The sequence below is a fragment of the Kogia breviceps genome, chromosome 8 (genome assembly GCF_026419965.1).
Source record: "Kogia breviceps isolate mKogBre1 chromosome 8, mKogBre1 haplotype 1, whole genome shotgun sequence".
In the NCBI taxonomy this organism is placed as follows: Eukaryota; Metazoa; Chordata; class Mammalia; order Artiodactyla; family Physeteridae; genus Kogia; species Kogia breviceps.
The window spans coordinates 3,539,103-3,555,210 of NC_081317.1; the positions used below are offsets into that span (position 1 = coordinate 3,539,103).

The following is a 16,108-nucleotide window of genomic DNA, read 5'->3' on the forward strand; positions in this document are numbered from 1 at the left end:
GGAGTATCGTTGATTGACAATGTTGTGTTAGTTTCTGCTGCACAGCAAAGTGAATCAATTATACATATACATATATCCACTCTTTTTTAGATTCTTTTCCCATATAGGTCGTTACAGAGTATTGAGTAGAGTTCAGAATGCTATACAGTAGGTTCTTATTCGTTACCTATATTATATACAGTAGACTGGGATTGACATGTGCGAGCTGATTTCTGCAGCTTTCGAGGAAGAGGGGGCGTTTTCTCCTTGTCCTGTTAGAGTGTCTTGACCACCAGCCTACCACTTGCAGATTTCAAGGTCAAACTCTGGAATTTCATCAGCACTAAGTGGGGAAAAGCTGTCAACAGATCAGAAAGTGCCATGTGGGAAGGAACAGGCCAGGGGGTCATTATTAGCCAGTGGACTGTGGACAGCGGGGGCTCTGCATCCTCCGGGGCCCTGTGATCGACCCTTGACCTCCTGGAATCCTTGTCTCTGACATCAGAATTCCTTTTCCTGCTGGTTTCACGTCTGGGGGGAAGTATTTGTGATGCAGCTTTTAAGGCTACAGCTGGGCCTCGTTCCTTAAGCATTTCTGCTCTTGTGAGCTAGGATTTCCAGCAACTCTAGGATTTTCTGCAACTCTTCATACAATTGATTTCACCCAGAAACTCACTAGAAGGCGTCCTGCCTCTCTCTGTCCAGCACGTGGTGACCACTTATCCGGGCTGGCGTCCGATGAATCCCGGGTGAGTGCTGGTTTGCCAGGGTGAGGACACTGATTCCTGCCAGTGAAGGACCCCTGCATTGTCCCTCTGTAGCCAAGATAAAGTCAGAGGCCGTGTGGCTCTGAGGTCCACCGTCTTACACAGCCACCAGTTTACAAATGCAGTCGTGTTGGTGCTGACTCTGTCCTGAAGGTTGGCTGGGCCGGAGCCCTCAGGGCCCGCAGTCCCCTAGAATGGCTGCGTTCTTTGTCCAAGTCTGTGTTTTGGTTATGTCACGGGGAGGGGGGTTGTTTGCACCTTGCCCGTGGGGCAGGTTGAAAGATGAGGCATGGGGGCGGGGAAGGGGGGACGCCCCAAGACTGCCAGCCCGCAGACACGCTTGGGCACAGCCTTGCCAGTGACATACTGAAGCAGCACGCCTCGCCAGGGTGGTAAACAGACTCGGACCTGAGCTCACCTGTGTGTTCCCCCGGGGCTTCACCGTGATAGGAGTTAAAGGGTTACCACTCGGCCCATCAGGGAGCCGCCAGGACTCTGGACAGGCCTCTGGCCTGCACCTTGGTATTTTCAGCTCCACGCCCTGGATAAAGCCTGGAAAGGCAATTCGTCTGGCTAGACGAATTACGAGGTGTCCTAAAGTTGTCCTGACGGCTGCAGGTGTCACCCAGACACACAGCAGGGCTCGCCCCTGCCAGGGAGGCCTGTGCAGCCTAAGGACAGCACACACCTGAATGCCAGCCATTGTGATGTGGCCCAGCCACCCAGGGACAGGATTTCCTGAACGACAGGTACAACTGTTCTCTCCCCCAGCAAGGGAGAGAAGTACCACGTCACAGCACTGTCCAGGCCCAGAGGAGGCTCCTGAGAGCAGACCCAGCAGGTAGAAGCACGTAGAGAAGTCATGTGCGTGCAGAGCAGGGATACATTGCATCCCTGGGCTCCATCGGCCGAGAGCAGGGCTAGTCACCGGGAGAGCCAGCCCGCACTGCAGCGAGGGGCTGTCTCCCTCAGGCTTTTACACCCGACCAGGCCAGGAAGCCCAGAGCCGCCAAGGTGGTCACAGGCCAGCCTGGGGTGACCCCTGCTCCTCGGGGGGACGGGTTTGCCCCCTGTTCAGCTCTGCCGCGTGGGGCTGCAGGACTCGCTGCCCGGGCTCAGCCTTCCATCTGTTGCTGGAGAGGAAGGGTGGCCAGCTGACCCCCCGGTGCTGCTGCACCACTGCCCCCCCCCGCTCCCCGCCCCCAGGCTGAGCTGCTCAGGACTCCGGAATCTCTGATCCCTCACCCCCACCCCACAGTGACTAAAGAATGGAGGGGAGCGGGGAGAAGAAGCCCCAACATTGTTGCAAGCACTGGCTGTGGCGTCTCTGGGTTTGAACCCTGCTCTGATGGCCTTGGGCGTGTGCCTGGGCTAGACTCCCAGAGGTGGAGATGACCCTGACTCTGACCTCTGCCTCCCCCTCACCGACTCTGCCAGAGACATCGGGCACTGCCCAACGCCCAGTTCTCTTGCACCCTTTGCTTCTGATCCTTCCGGTGCAATGCTTACCCTCTCACTGACTCTCATCCAGCTGGAGGCAGAATCCGTTTCTCTCCCCAGACGGTAGTTAGAACACAGAGGTCCCTCCCCGCACCCCAGAGGACCTGGCTGTGGCTGGACTCTACTGGTCCAGAGGCGGCCACCGCCTGCAGAGCCCAGCCCCTCGGCGCCAGCAGCCTTGTGTGGAGGGATCCTCGCCTGAACCTGTTTCCTCCTCTCCAAAATGAGGGTGGTCCCGTCGGCTTCCTGGAGCTTGAGGGCTGACAGATCAGGGCGAAACCCTTGGGCCGGGCACCTGGTACTGTCACGAGAGCTGGGGGCCCCCCTTCCTCCAGCTGGGTCTTGGGAGCAAAAAGAGATGCCAGACAGAGACGGATGAGGCTTTATTCAACGAAGAGCTTGGGAGGGAAGGTGGGCCTTGGGGTCCCACCCTGTGGCCTCTGGAGGGCAAAGACATTAGAAGCCAATGACTATGGGCATCTGAGCCACCTCAGAGTCGCCCTCGGGGGGCGCGGGGGTGGCCCCAGAGTCGCCGGCGGGGGGCGCGGGGGTGGCCCCAGAGTCGCCGGCGGGGGGCGCGGGGGTGGCCCCAGAGTCGCCCGCGGGGGGCGCGGGGGTGGCCCCAGAGTCGCCCGCGGGGGGCGCGGGGGTGGCCCCAGAGTCGCCGGCGGGGGGCGCGGGGGTGGCCCCAGTGTCGCCCTCGGGGGGCGCGGGGGTGGCCCCAGAGTCGCCGGCGGGGGGCGCGGGGGTGGCCCCAGAGTCGCCGGCGGGGGGCGCGGGGGGTGGCCCCAGAGTCGCCCTCGGGGGGCGCGGGGGTGGCCCCAGAGTCGCCGGCGGGGGGCGCGGGGGTGGCCCCAGAGTCGCCGGCGGGGGGCGCGGGGGTGGCCCCAGAGTCGCCGGCGGGGGGCGCGGGGGTGGCCCCAGAGTCGCCGGCGGGGGGCGCGGGGGTGGCCCCAGAGTCGCCCGCGGGGGGCGCGGGGGTGGCCCCAGAGTCGCCCGCGGGGGGCGCGGGGGTGGCCCCAGAGTCGCCGGCGGGGGGCGCGGGGGTGGCCCCAGAGTCGCCGGCGGGGGGCGCGGGGGTGGCCCCAGAGTCGCCGGCGGGGGGCGCCGGGGTGGCCCCAGAGTCGCCGGCGGGGGGCGCGGGGGTGGCCCCAGAGTCGCCCTTGGGGGGCGCGGGGGTGGCCCCAGAGTCGCCGGCGGGGGGCGCGGGGGTGGCCCCAGAGTCTCCCGCAGGGGGCGCGGGGGTGGCCCCAGAGTCTCCCGCAGGGGGCGCGGGGGTGGCCCCAGAGTCGCCCTCCGGGGGCGCGGGGGTAGCCCCAGAGTCGCCCTCCGGGGGCGCGGGGGTGGCCCCAGAGTCGCCCTCCGGGGGCGCGGGGGTGGCCTCAGAGTCGCCCTCGGGGGGCGCGGGCAGTGCCTGGTACGTCAGGGTCCAGTACTGCAGGTAATTGGTCCTCAGGTGCTGCTTCATGGAGCTACCATCCATCCTCTTGTTGATTTCCAGGTAGTTGCCACTTTCCAGGGTGTAGGGATACCAGTGTGTGGGCACAGCCGAGTGGCCCATGTTAGGGTCCCTGCAGAGTGAGAACAAAGGCTGGGTAGCTGGCTGGGGCCCAGGGGCTCACGGCAGGCCGGAGACCCGGGTCCCTGGCCCGGCTCTGCCCCGACTCCTCTGGGCAGTCCTCCACCCTCTGCCCCGTAAGCACGTCCCTGTCTCCTGGGCACTGGCTGGGCACGTGCACGTCCTGAGGCCCAGCCAGGAGCTCTGAGCCTTACACAGACGGCGGTACCGAGGCTCGGGGAGGTTAAGTGTAAGTGAGGGAACGGGGACTGGACCCCAGCCCTGCAGGGCAAGGTGGCAGGAGGCGGCCCTCACCGCTGCCTTACCCAGTTCTGGCAAAGTTGGTCCAGTAGGCGATCATGGCCTTGGAGACAATCCTGTCTTGGGGCCGGTAGATCATCCGGGTGGTAAAGGGCTTCCCGAAGACGTACTGGAGGTCGTCTGCGTGGTCAGCCCCCATCCAGCGGGGGTAGAAGGGCATCCGAGACGGGTGGGAGAATAGGTAGCTGTAGGTCTTGGCGCTCCTGAGGAGGGCAGTGGAGACCACCCAGGTTGGCGGGGTGCTTGCTCACTTGGAGATGGGGCCGCAGAGGAAGGCCATGGGGAGAGCAGGGAAGGGTCTGGGGAACTCCCACAAAACTCGGGAGGGGACTTCCCTGGCGGTGCAGTGGTTAGGACTCGGCGCTTTCCCTGCCGAGGGCTCGGGTTCAATCCCTGGTCGGGGAACTGAGATCCCACAAGCCACGTGGTATGGACAAAATAAATAAAAAGATAGATAGATAACTAAATATAAAGTATTTTTTTAGAAAAGACTCAAGAAGGATCTGGATCATTACACCTGGGGGAAGGAAAGCTGTGGCCAAATTTATGACTTCGTGGGTTCTACAATTGCAGTTGTATTTATACTTCGCCTCCACCAGACGTAAGGAGGCATCTTCCTTTCATAATTCAGTATCAAGAAAGATTGTTTTTGTGGCTTCCCCGGCAGTCCAGTGGTTGAGACTCCACACTTCCACTGCAGGTGGCACGGGTTCGATCCCTGGTCGGGGAACTAAGATCCCGCAGGCTGCCTGGCACAGCCAAAAAAAAACCACAACAGATTGTTTTTCTCTGCAAGTGAATTTGTCTTCTCGATTTGATTGGACAAGGTAGTATATGCCCTCAGATGTTTCCCTTTTTGCTTTGACTGACAGGAACCTCAGAGCTAAATTTATTGCAAAGCTTTCCTCCCAGACTTCTAGGTGTAGTTTTATCTTTCTACTTTTTAAGCATTCCTAACTTATTTTTTATTTTCACTGGCTATTATTATATGGAGGGTTTTAATGTGGCCACAGGCTCATTTTGAAAGTTGGCAAATTCGAAACCCAGAGCAGAGAACATCACCCAGTGTTTCCCTCCTGCTGCACAGCATGAGGGATGGAAGGTAGACTCAAGGACTTTCCGATGGGAAGAGCTATGGTATGGGGTGTGGGAGATCGTGCAGGGCTGCACTGGGCAGAGGGTCACAGGAGGGTTTTGTGAAGCCCTCAAGGCTGGGAGGGGAAGAGGGGCCCTCTCAAGCCCCGTCAGGCCTGGCAGATGGTGCAGGCACAGGCTGGGACTGAGCTTGCCTTTCCCACGCCTCTCGGACACCTGGGAGCCACCCACCTGCCAGGCCTCGCTGGGAAGGTGCGTGATCCCAGGTGGGCCAGCCCCGCTCCCCCCTCCTCACTTGGCGTTGGCCTTGTGCTTGGCCACGGCGGTCTCCGTGGGCATCAGGAAGAGGATGTCGGTCTCAAAGTGCACCACGGTCTTCTTCTTGGTCTCCTGGCACGAGTCTTGCGCCCAGGGATTGGTGTAGAAGTCAAAGGTGGCGTTGGCACCTCTGGGGCCCTTGGCGATGGTGAACCCGCTGACCATCTTGTAGAAGTCCGCCCTGTAGAGTCCAAGCTGGCACTGGGTCCTCCACCCCATGCCTACAGGAGGGTATCTGCACCCCTATGCCGCAGAAGGCCACGGGCGACCCCCTCCCATCACTGCCACGGTGCTGACTCCCTCATTCTGTCGATGCCTCCCCCAGCTGCCCTGGGGCACCATCCCTGTGCCACCCCCCCACTTACTCTGTGATGGCCTCTTTGTCCTTATTGATGGCTGGCATATCGACGCTGGCAAAGAGGTGGCCGTCCATGTCGTTGGTGCCTGCTATGTAGTCGATGTCCGCGGCATTGGCGTACAGGTCGATGGGGTCACTGGGGAGGAAATCTCCGTCGACGACAGGGAGGAGGCCCAGATAGTACAGCAAGGGGTCTGGGGGGTGGGGAGAGCAGCAGGTTTTCACACCTGCCGGTACCCACCTGCCCCGCCCCTCAACCTCCGGGGCAGGAGCTGACTCCATCCTGAGGCCCCGGTGGAGATCTGCCTCTTCTGATGGAGACCAGGGCTCCTCGGCTTCAGCGCTACTGACATTGGGGCCCGATCATTCTGTCCTAGGGGCCGTCCTGCACGGCGCAAGGTGTTTAGAAGCCTCCCTGACCTTGACCCACTGGACACCAGTAACACCCTGTCCCCAGCCATGACCACCAAAAGCATCTCCAGACTCTGCCACGTGTTCTCTGGGCACAAAACCGCCCAGGTTGAGAACCACGGGTCCAGGGGCCAAGACTGTCCTCTCGCTGCAGCTGATGTCCCTTTCCTGTCCCTCTTTTCTTGCTGGGCCTAAATCAGGGAGGAGGAGGGCCTCGAAATCATTGTGGGGACCGATGGAGAAAGAGTGCCCCCTCTCCGCGCTGGGTTCCAGCGTGTTAGCCGGAAATAGTGCGAGACCCCTGAACTGTCCTGGAAAGGACCACGTGGCTGGCTCAGGGCAGAGGGTTGCCCTGCCTTCATTAGGCCTGGCCCGTCTTCCCTCCAGTTCAGCTCAAAAGGAAAATAGAGTCGCATTTCTGCAAATCCACGGGTATCGCCACCAGGACACCAAACTCCGCAGATGTTCAAGTCTCTTATATAAAATGGTGCAGTGTTTGCATATAACCTACCCACATTCACCCGCATACTTTACATCATTTCTAGCTTACTTATAATACCTAATACGATGTAAATGCTATGTAAATAGTTGTAAACGCCATGCAAACGCTATGTAAATAGTTGCCAGGGAGAGGCAAACACAAGTTTTGCTTTGGGTGGAACTTCCTGGAATTTTGTTTTGAATGTTTTCCATCTTCAGTTGGTTGGCTCCTCAGATATGAAGGTGGTTGACATTTGGGGCCATGTTGTTTGCTTTGGTTTCGTTTTGCCTATAGCACTTCCGGTTTAATTCACATGAGGTAAAATACAAATGATGGGGTCCCATTACGCTTTGCCTTAAAAGAAGGAGCAAGAGAGAATTCTCACCTACTGGGCTGATGAGACTGACACTCCTAGGATTTTGCTGCTGGGGTCCCCCTGACTTTCCTGGGGTACAGAGTAGCAGAGCTGGAAGGGCCAAAGGCTACAGCGGGTATTCGGGAAACGTTCTTGAATGAATGCGTGGAAGAGGGAACGAATGTTCGTCTAGTACAGAGGCCCTTGGTCTGGGGTCCACGAGTCCGCCAAAAATTGCGTACAGATGACTGCATATGTGTGCGTGGTTGGGGGATGGGGACCAAACGTGCATCAGCTTCTCAGAGGGGTCGTGACCCACCGAAGACAAGAGGAAAGAACGACCCCTCCTCCCCTTACGGCCGAGGCCACCGAGGCCTGCAAGGGCGGCGGCGGCAGCGAGCTGCCTGGGGACGCCAGCGAGCCGGCAACAGAGCCGGCGTCAGACCTGGCGCCCAGTGTGGAGCCCCCGTGTCCCCCGCCCAGCAGCCCCTACTCACACTCCGTGCCTGGTTTCAGGGGCATCTGATAGGCCAATGTCAGGGCACGGGGGTCGGTGAGCTTCAGACACCCGGCCATCCTGCCTGTGTCGTTCAAGGGGCAGCCCACCTTCTCTGCGATCTGGGGGTTGGGGAGAGTCAGTGCTCAGGGCAGAGAACACGGGGTCCAGGACAGAGAGCGGAAAGGAGGAAGGCTCCCCTCCCCGGCTCCTCCTTACCCTTTGGGCCCAGAAGAGGGGGTTCTTCTGGATGACCCAGGGGCACAGCGCCACCCCGCTCTGGCTGATGGCTCTCTTGATGAGGCCCTTGTTGTGGGGAGAGAGGGTCTGCAATACACAGAGGTCCCGTCACCAGCCTCGCCCCCTGCCCCCCGTCGCCAGGGCTCGGCCAAGGACACCCCACACGTCAGCTCTAGCCCCACTCCTCACTATCCGCATCACCTCCCTCCCGCACCCTTGGGGTCAGGCCCCCCCCCTTAGGGGCCCCCAGACCTGCAGAGAGACGCTGGCACCTCCGGCTGATTCCCCGAAGATGGTGATGTTGTCAGGGTCTCCCCCAAAGGCTGCGATGTTCCTCTTCACCCAAGCGATGGCCATGTGCTGGTCCCAAAGGCCATAGTTACCTGGGGACAGGGTAGGGGGCCTTCATCGGGGACCCTCAGCCCAGACCGGGGTGCTAGGGGCCTGGCCCACACGAGGTGCACTGTCCGTGTGGGTGGGATAAGAATGTCCCCGACTGCGCAGAGACCCTCAGGATGTTACGTCCCGCTGCACCCCCAGGAGGCTGGTGGGGTGGCAGCCGTGGGAGCGGGTCTCAGGCTCGGGAAGGGGGGCGGGAGGCCCAGGGCTACTCAGCTCTCTCCCGCTGGGCCACAGGCCCTCTGGGGTCTATCCTGGGGCTTCTGTGTCCCGAGTCACTGCCTCGGTGGCCCAGCTCCTGTCTCTTCCACCTGGCCCCCCGCCCCTCCCCGCCGCGCTCTCTGGCTCCGGCCGGCAGCCTCTTCTCTTCTCTGCAGCTGCGTCTCACAATCCAGCCCCAGCTCCCTCACTCTGCAGACATAGGATTCTGGGCCTTTCTGGGGGGGGTGTCGGGAGTTGTTTCAGGACGAGGGTTGCCGAGGGGCTTTCCCCGCTGGGCTCAGCGCTTCGGGGCCGGACATGCTCACTCCCACACCCAGTGCCCCAGGTGCCCGGCGGACCTGGCAGGTTGGAGTCCCCGGTGCTGAGGAAGCCCAGGGGGCCGACGCGGTAGTTGAAACTGACCACGATGACGTTGCCCCGAGTGGCGATCTCCTCCCCGTCGTACAGGTAGTTGCTGAAGAAGTTGGCCCCTTGGCTGGACCCCATGAGGAAGGCACCTCCGTAGATCCAGATCATGACGGGCAGGTTCTGGGAGACTGAGGCGGGAGGGGCAGGTCCGGGGACCCCACATGAGCCCCCTCCCCGCTCTGTGCTGAGGTCAGGGAAGTTCAGCTCTGAAGCCCCCAGACACAACCCGGGGGCAGGGACCGGGCCTCTGGCTACTTGGGGGCTTCCTGCCGGGCGAGGGGAGCTGGAGGGTGTGTGGGGAGAGCAGACCTTCCTTCCTGCCCTGGGGGACCCAGATGTTGAGGTAGAGGCAGTCCTCTTTCCCGTAGGTGCTGTCCTGGGTGATGGTGGCCTGCAGGCATCGCATCTTGAACCCCTTGGCCTTCAGGGTTCCTGGGGACGGCCGGAGGGGTTGGGGTGAGGATGGGGCCCCCAGACGCAGGGCCTGCCCCACCCTCACCCACTCCCACCTCGCCAGCCGGGGTGTCGCTGAGGATTCTCCAGGGTCTTGGGGGCGGCGGCATAGGGGATGCCCTTGAAGATGTCGACGTAGTTGCCAAAGGGGCCCAGCTTCTTGCTGATGCCTTTCACGAAGCCGCCCTCCGTGTACACGGCGCCCAGCTGGGATGGGAGGCGGGAAATCAAGGGTCTTAGGCTGGTCAGCCCCTGGGGGCAGGGGGCGCACCCGCAGCCCCCGGGTGCCCAGAGGCTCCCCAGAGATGGCCTCAAGGAGGGGCCCATCTGCCCCTGAGACCGAGACCCCTGCCACCTGCCCCCATTGCTAGAGGAGGGGCTCACTCCCCACTCGCCCCCTGGGTGTCCCGCTCCCTGAATCTCAAAGGAGGCTGCTTCAAGCAGTGTGTCCTCAGGAAGGCCTTCCAAGAAGGCCAGGACAGGTGGGGTGGAGGTTTGGATTCTCGCTGTGGCCGCCTATGCCCTTGAGCCTCAGTTTCCCCTCCTGTAAGATGGGTGACGACAGTATCTCCCTCGTGGCCCGTTTGCTTGTCCAGCTGCCAGCAGTGGTAGGTGCACCATGGACACTGAATGTTTCACGCGCAGCCGTGTGCCCCCTGAGCGGTGGGCCCGTCTTTCTCCTCCGCTCGTCTCCCCCGACGGTGTCCCCTCAAGTCCTCACAGCCCCTGTGCTCCAAGCCGGGAAAGAACCCTGCCCCCCAAGGCCGCCGGAACCGCCGCTGCACATCCAGCCCTTGCGCAGAGCTGCCCCCCCGCCCCCGTGGACCAATGCGTCCAATGCTCACCAGCACCACCCCCGGGGGCTGGTGCTCATCTACCCATTGTTCCTGGAGGGAACACTGAGGCTTTCCTGTTTGAAGTCGCTGCTGGGAAACCGCTGTCTGAACCCAGAGCCAGGCCCTTCTCCCCACCCAGTGCTCCCCTCCATGGTCCAGGGTGAGCACAGGTCCATGCTTCCTGGCTCTCAGCTGCGCTAGGTTCCAGGTGGGCAAGGGCAGGGCAGCCCCACATCCCAGGCCTGGCGGGATCCCAGCTGCCCTCTGAAGTCTATGCTGAGAGGGGCCCCCTGCTTTGCTGGGGTGGGGATCAGGCCGGCTGGAACTGGAGAGAAAGGGGCCGGAAGCAACACCTGCCAGGTGCCTGGGGGCTGTCTCTCTCTCTCCCCACGCCCGCCCCCCCATCATTTTTCCTGATCAGCCTGCCTGGCTGCTGGGAGAGGGCATGGGCCAGGTCAGCGCCTGCCGGGTAGCAGCTCAGAAGTGTGATTGAGATCAGCCTGAGGGCCCCGGGGCGGGGCGGGGCATGGGGGACCCTGGCCATCGAGGCCGGTGGGGAGGGGCGTCGCTGGCTCTGGAGCAACACGGAGGGAACCAGGGCCCCCTCAGCGCCCAGAAAAGAGCTCCCCTGAAGGAGAGTGACCTTCTCTCGGGGGTTCGGGGGGCAGAAGGCGCCCGGAACCAGGCAGCAGGGGTTCGAACCTCCGGACAGCAGGGACGGGGAGAGCAGGGCCTGAGAGAGCAGGGTGAGGTGTGGAGGCGCCAGCTGGTCCGGGCTGCGTGTGGCTGTCTCCTCCCCGCTGGAAGGGTTTCCCTGCCCCGTCCCCTCACTGCAGGAGGGCAGTGAGGGAGGTCCGACGTTATGGGTGCCCCAGGACGGTTAGCTGGGCCTCCTGACTCTCACTGGGGCGGGGAGCTGTAGCAAGCAGGCGGGTGGAGGACCGGGAGAGGGAGGGTACACTTCGAGCCAGACTCCAGGGCTGGACTAGCCCAGCTTCCAGATTCCCGCTCAGCCACTGTGGCTGTGTGACGTCGGGCAAACCCCTTGTCTGCTCTGGGCCCCTGTCTGCCCTTCTGGAAAAGAGGGCTGACGTTGACATCTCTAGAGAGGAAGGAGCCAGAGGGGTGTCGTGGGTAAGGTGACCGACTCAGCAGATAGAAGTTCAGGTTGCCCGGTTACACTTGAATTTCAGATAAATAATGATTTTTTTTTTCTTTCTTTTTAGTGTTTGTCCTAAATATGGGGTGGAACATATACCAAAAATTACTCGTGGTTTATGTGAAATTCAAGTTGAATTGGGCACCCAGTATTTTATCTGGCAGCCTGAGTCATTCCGCGAAGGGCAAAACACAAAATGCAGAGAAAGTGAGAAAGTGCCCGGGAAAGGCTGATAGGTCTGTTGGGTTCTCTTTCTCAGTCCGGCTCTTTCTGCCAGTGGCTCTGTCTGCCTGTCGCCCCTCTGCTGGGCCCTGTCCCCAGTTTCCAGGTCTGGCTCAGCGGAGGAGAGAGGGACCCCCGGCCCGGCCCGGCCCCTCTGCTGGGCCCTGTCCCCAGTTTCCAGGTCTGGCTCAGCGGAGGAGAGAGGGACCCCCGGCCCGGCCCGGCCCCTCTGCTGGGCTCTTGCTTACCTTTGCCGCGCTCGCCACAGCCAGGCAGCAGGTGAGGCCCAAGACCACTGGCTCCCAGGGCCCCATGGTGTGTGGCTGCCTCTGTGTGGCCCTCCCTCTGGGCCTGCGGTATTTATGGGGCTGGAGCCAGCCCAGAGCTGCCTGAGGAGGGACCCTTTCCCCCACCTCCTACCGTTACCCTTTCCTCCAGGCTGGCCGAGCTCCAAGTGGTGTACCTGGGGTCAGGAGACAGCTGCTGTTTCCAGCCGGGCTCGGGCTGGGCCAAGGTCATGTGCAAACACACACACACACACACACGCACACACGTGGGCACGGTCCATCTTTCCCAGGGTCGGCTGCTGCCGTGTGACCTGGTGCCCACCGTGCACCTGTGCAGGTTACTGCCTGCCTGGGAACAGAGGCAGACGGCACGGGTGCAGGGGGCGTGTGGAGGGCTGGGGCTTGGCCGGGTGCAAAGTGCGCTGCATTCTGGCGCCTAGACTAGGGCTCGCTTTCGCTCCCGGGGAAATGCGCGTGCACTTGGTCCCCACGGCCTGCCTGCAGCTCAGCAGTGGACACTGATAGGTGACTGGGCGCCTGACTTCTGGGACAGAGAGGGCCACGGGCTGCTGGGCAGCGGCTGCTCTGGCTGCCCCTTGTGACCCGGGGCGCCCTGGCTGTGCGGCTCGAGGTGGGGTGGGGACCTGAGCATCATGAGGGGGCCCCGCCCTCGGAGTATGGGGGTTCCTCGCTGTCAGAAGCACAGTCCTGGGAGGGCAGGACAAGAGATCCAGCGCAGCCTTGAGGGCTTCCCGGGGAGAAGGAAGGGCCGGGCTTTCTGGTTTTGTGACAGCAGAGTGAATGGAGAGAGGCTGGTGAAAGGTGGGAGGCAGGAGTCAGGACACTGGGAAGAAGAGGCCGTGTAGGCTGGGCTGGCGAGTGTGGGGCCGGGGTGCAAAGGTTTTGAGGGGTGCTGCCAGTGACGAGGAAATGCACTTGTTGACTCACACCTTCGCCCAGCTCCTCCAGTTCTAAGAATCTGTTCTAAAGGAGGTGATTCTACATAGCGGGGAGGGGAACACTCAAGGATGTTCAGTGCAGTGTTATTTATAAATAAATAGTAGCCGAGGAGGAAAGGAAGGGGGCAGTAGAGGGAAGGGGGCCTGCAGTTCACCAATAGGGGGTGGCTGCCTCTTCATTCAATCGTGAGGGCCTCACGTGGTCCTGCACAGAGTAGGTGATTGATAGACACAGGACGGGCATGCCCAGAAGCGCCTGGGAGAGTCTAACACTATCTGTCCAGTAAAAAACTCCGCCCCGGCTTCCCGGCTGAGTCTGAGCAACGTGTTCATTGGTTGACCCTGTGTTAGAGACCAACTTTAGGGGCATTCACCTCAGCCAAGAAAGCTTTGGCCACTGTCTGAGGTCTGACAAAGATCCTCTCCTTGACCAAACTACTCAGGCTTCCTGGCCTCTTCTTCAACTCTGCATTGTCCCGTTTTAGCAAGAATCTCGCTAGATTGCTTTCACTGAACGCCCCACCCTCCATATCTGCCCCGCCTCGACCTCTGATTGGGGTCCCCGTCCTCTGCCGCCGTCCCCCACACCGATGATCGCTGACCGCCCTGGTCTGTCTTCGGCAAGAATCCTGTTAGGTCAGTGTCTCCGGAAGCCCCGTCTCCCCTGTAAGTTTCCATCCACAGACTCTCTGTCACCCTTGTTTGGCTAGGAAACCCCTCTTGCCCAGGCTGTATTTGGACTTGAGCTCAGCTCTCTATGGAAGTCTCTCTTTCCCTGTTGCAATAATCCTGAATAAAATCTGTTTGGGGGAATTACCTGGCGGTCCAGTAGTTAAGACTCCGCAGTAGACTCCGCGCTTCCCCTGCGGTGGGCCTGGGTTCCATCCCCGGTTGGGGAACTAAGATCCCAGAAGCCACGCGGCGTGGCCAAAAAAAAAAAAAAAAACAAGTCTTTTTACTGCTTGAACAACTGTCCAGCTGTGTGTGTGTGTGAAATAATTTTTATTGGCGTGTAGTCTGGTTTTTCTTGGACAGATCTCCCAAGAGCCCTGGGACCCTAACCTGGGAGAGGGGCTGGCCTGCGCGCCTGGGCTACCTCGGTCCCCCTGCTGTGGATCGCGCGGGATTTGCTGTGCGCGGCCGCGGCTGTAGCTTTTTCCTCTCTCAGGCAATCTTCTGACTCCTTGGTTCTCACAAAAGAAAACTGGGAAAACCAGACAAAACTTGGAGTAGTGCGGTTGTTACATATCAGCTGCATTGTGGTAATTTGGTGGAGAAAATTTAATCCAAATGGCTGAACTGGGAGTTTTGAATCCTGGTCCATATGACCTGTAAGGACAGGCCATGGGACCCTGGATGCCCCTGAAACTTGATGCACGTATTTGTGGGTAAGCATATTTTCTTTCAGAAAGACTCCACGGTTATCACTCTATGCTTGGAGCATCTATGACCTTCCAAAGAGTCTCGATTGGAAGTATCAAAAGTTCTGAATTGGTATAACTGACGAAGTAGAAAACTAACGAAATTGATTTAATGGCACGAATACTTTTTAAAAATGTTTTTCTGGGCTGGAGCACATTCTGTGAGGGCCAATGCAGCTGTGTTAACATTTGCAGACATTGTAAACCAGACAGACACAGGTCCAACCCTGACACTGCAACTCGATAGGTGTGGGATCTGGACATGTGTCTTTGCTTCTCTTAACTTCCCCACTGATACCTTTGCTCAGGGAACGATGTGTGAGAGGTTCATAGCACCATAATTATCAGGGTCTACAGTTCTTACTGTTTACAAGGTGCTCAAAAGGAACATGTAAAATTTGTTTTCAGGCAGAGAAACGTCCATTTTAAGTTGTAGGGAACCTAACTATATCAGTAGATGTTCTAGCCACAGAGAAAACAGTTACTTCAAGTGACTTGGAGGCGTGACTGTATGTTCATAGCAGCATTTATCCTAAGGAGAAAGCAAGTGCAACACAATCTTAAATGATCTTTGATGGTCATATTATTTTATCAAATATTACTTTATATAATTTATCACTTGTTATTTAAATTTGTATACTTGATCATTGATATGATCTAATATTTTCTAGTTTGAAAATATATGTATGTAATAGGAGAAAAAGTAATTATGCTAGTGGTATAAGATTTTCAGCATAGGTGGAAAAAGAAATAAGGGTAAGATCAGAGAGGGACTTTCCTGGAGGTCCAGCGGTTAAGACTCTGCACTTCCAATGCAGGGGCTGTGGGTTCAATCCCTGTTCGGGGGACTAAGATCCCACATGCTGCGCAGAGAAGTTAAACCTTATAATCTAACATTTTCACTGGGAGATATCTATATGAACTCATAACTTTTTTTTTTTTTTTTTTTTTTTTTTTTTTTTGGTAAAAAAAAGTCCATTTCCTGGCTCTGTATAATCCAAAGCCCTAGAGGTAAAGAAAACCCAGGAGGAGCAACAGGCACCCGCTGGTGCCCAGATTGGGGTGTCTAAACACCGTTTCCACACCAAGGAAGGCGGCACCCTGGAGCAACGACTAGGCTGGGTCTAAGACAGGAAATGCAGTGGAGGGGCCTGGGCCATCACAGTGGCTGCAGGCAAGAAGGCACAGAAGACCAGAGGGTGCGTCAAAGGACACAGGACCCAACCTGGGGCTGCTCTCAGGCCAGAGATGAGACAAGTAGGGCAGCAAAAAGCATGACTGCAACTGATTGAAACAGATCATTACAAAGCTAAAATCACCCCCCGGTCATCACTGGTCGTGGCTACGGAGCCATAAATGAGGCCAGTGGATGAGGGTGACAGTGACCGAATTTGCTGCTCAGTCAACGCTCGTGTCACTACAGGGGCCCAGCAGACATCGGGGCCTCCCAACTGGACGTGCACATTTGAAGCTGAACTGCTGTTAATTTAAGTGTGATGATAGTGTCACTGTGTTTTTGTGTGGTTTTGTTTTGGTTTTCTGTGTGTGTGGTACGCGGGCCTCTCACTGCTGCGGCCTCTCCCGTTGCGGAGCACAGGCTCCGGACGCGCAGGCTCGGCGGCCACGGCTCACGGGCCCAGCCGCTCCGCGGCACGTGGGACCCTCCCGGACCGGGGCACGAACCCGCGTCCCCTGCATCGGCAGGCGGACTCTCAACCACTGCGCCACCAGGGAAGCCCGTCACTGTGTTTTGAAAACAAAAAGTCCTGATGTGTTAGACACACTCTGAAGTGTGGGATTTCCTTAAAACAATTCCAGCAAAACACAAATATGAAACAGAACAAAAACGTGGGGAATAGATGC

General features: G+C 59.1%; 2 protein-coding genes across 2 annotated transcripts in view; one reads left to right on the top strand and one right to left on the bottom strand.

Annotated features, from left to right (window-relative positions):
• The window catches only part of RALGDS (ral guanine nucleotide dissociation stimulator), a 64,409-nt gene extending 48,684 nt beyond the window's left edge, over positions 1-15,725 (top strand). Inside the window, exon 18 of the mRNA XM_067040372.1 lies at positions 15,220-15,725. Coding sequence (XP_066896473.1) covers positions 15,220-15,254 — 35 coding nt within the window. The 3' untranslated portion in view covers positions 15,255-15,725. The remainder of the gene's footprint in view (positions 1-15,219) is intronic.
• On the bottom strand, positions 2,703-11,892 carry CEL (carboxyl ester lipase). Its single transcript, XM_067040375.1, has 12 exons — positions 11,827-11,892; positions 9,418-9,568; positions 9,218-9,340; positions 8,839-9,036; positions 8,132-8,262; positions 7,859-7,966; positions 7,641-7,761; positions 5,904-6,090; positions 5,516-5,719; positions 4,131-4,328; positions 3,639-3,817; positions 2,703-2,839 (listed from the first exon to the last, which is right to left on the bottom strand). Exons 1-12 carry the CDS (start codon positions 11,890-11,892, stop codon positions 2,703-2,705), a joined length of 1,803 nt encoding a protein of 600 aa, XP_066896476.1.
• Positions 15,726-16,108: the final 383 nt, after the last annotated feature.

What these genes read in the sequence shown, in the direction of transcription:
- CEL (XM_067040375.1), bottom strand. Translation starts at nt 11,892, where the DNA reads ATGGGGCCCTGGGAGCCAGTGGTCTTGGGCCTCACCTGCTGCCTGGCT. An exon ending in CTGTGGCGAGCGCGGCAAAG is followed by an intron (nt 9,569 to 11,826) that starts GTAAGCAAGAGC and finishes CTCCCATCCCAG; the next exon opens with CTGGGCGCCGTGTACACGGA. An exon ending in GCGACACCCCGGCTGGCGAG is followed by an intron (nt 9,341 to 9,417) that starts GTGGGAGTGGGT and finishes GGCCGTCCCCAG; the next exon opens with GAACCCTGAAGGCCAAGGGG.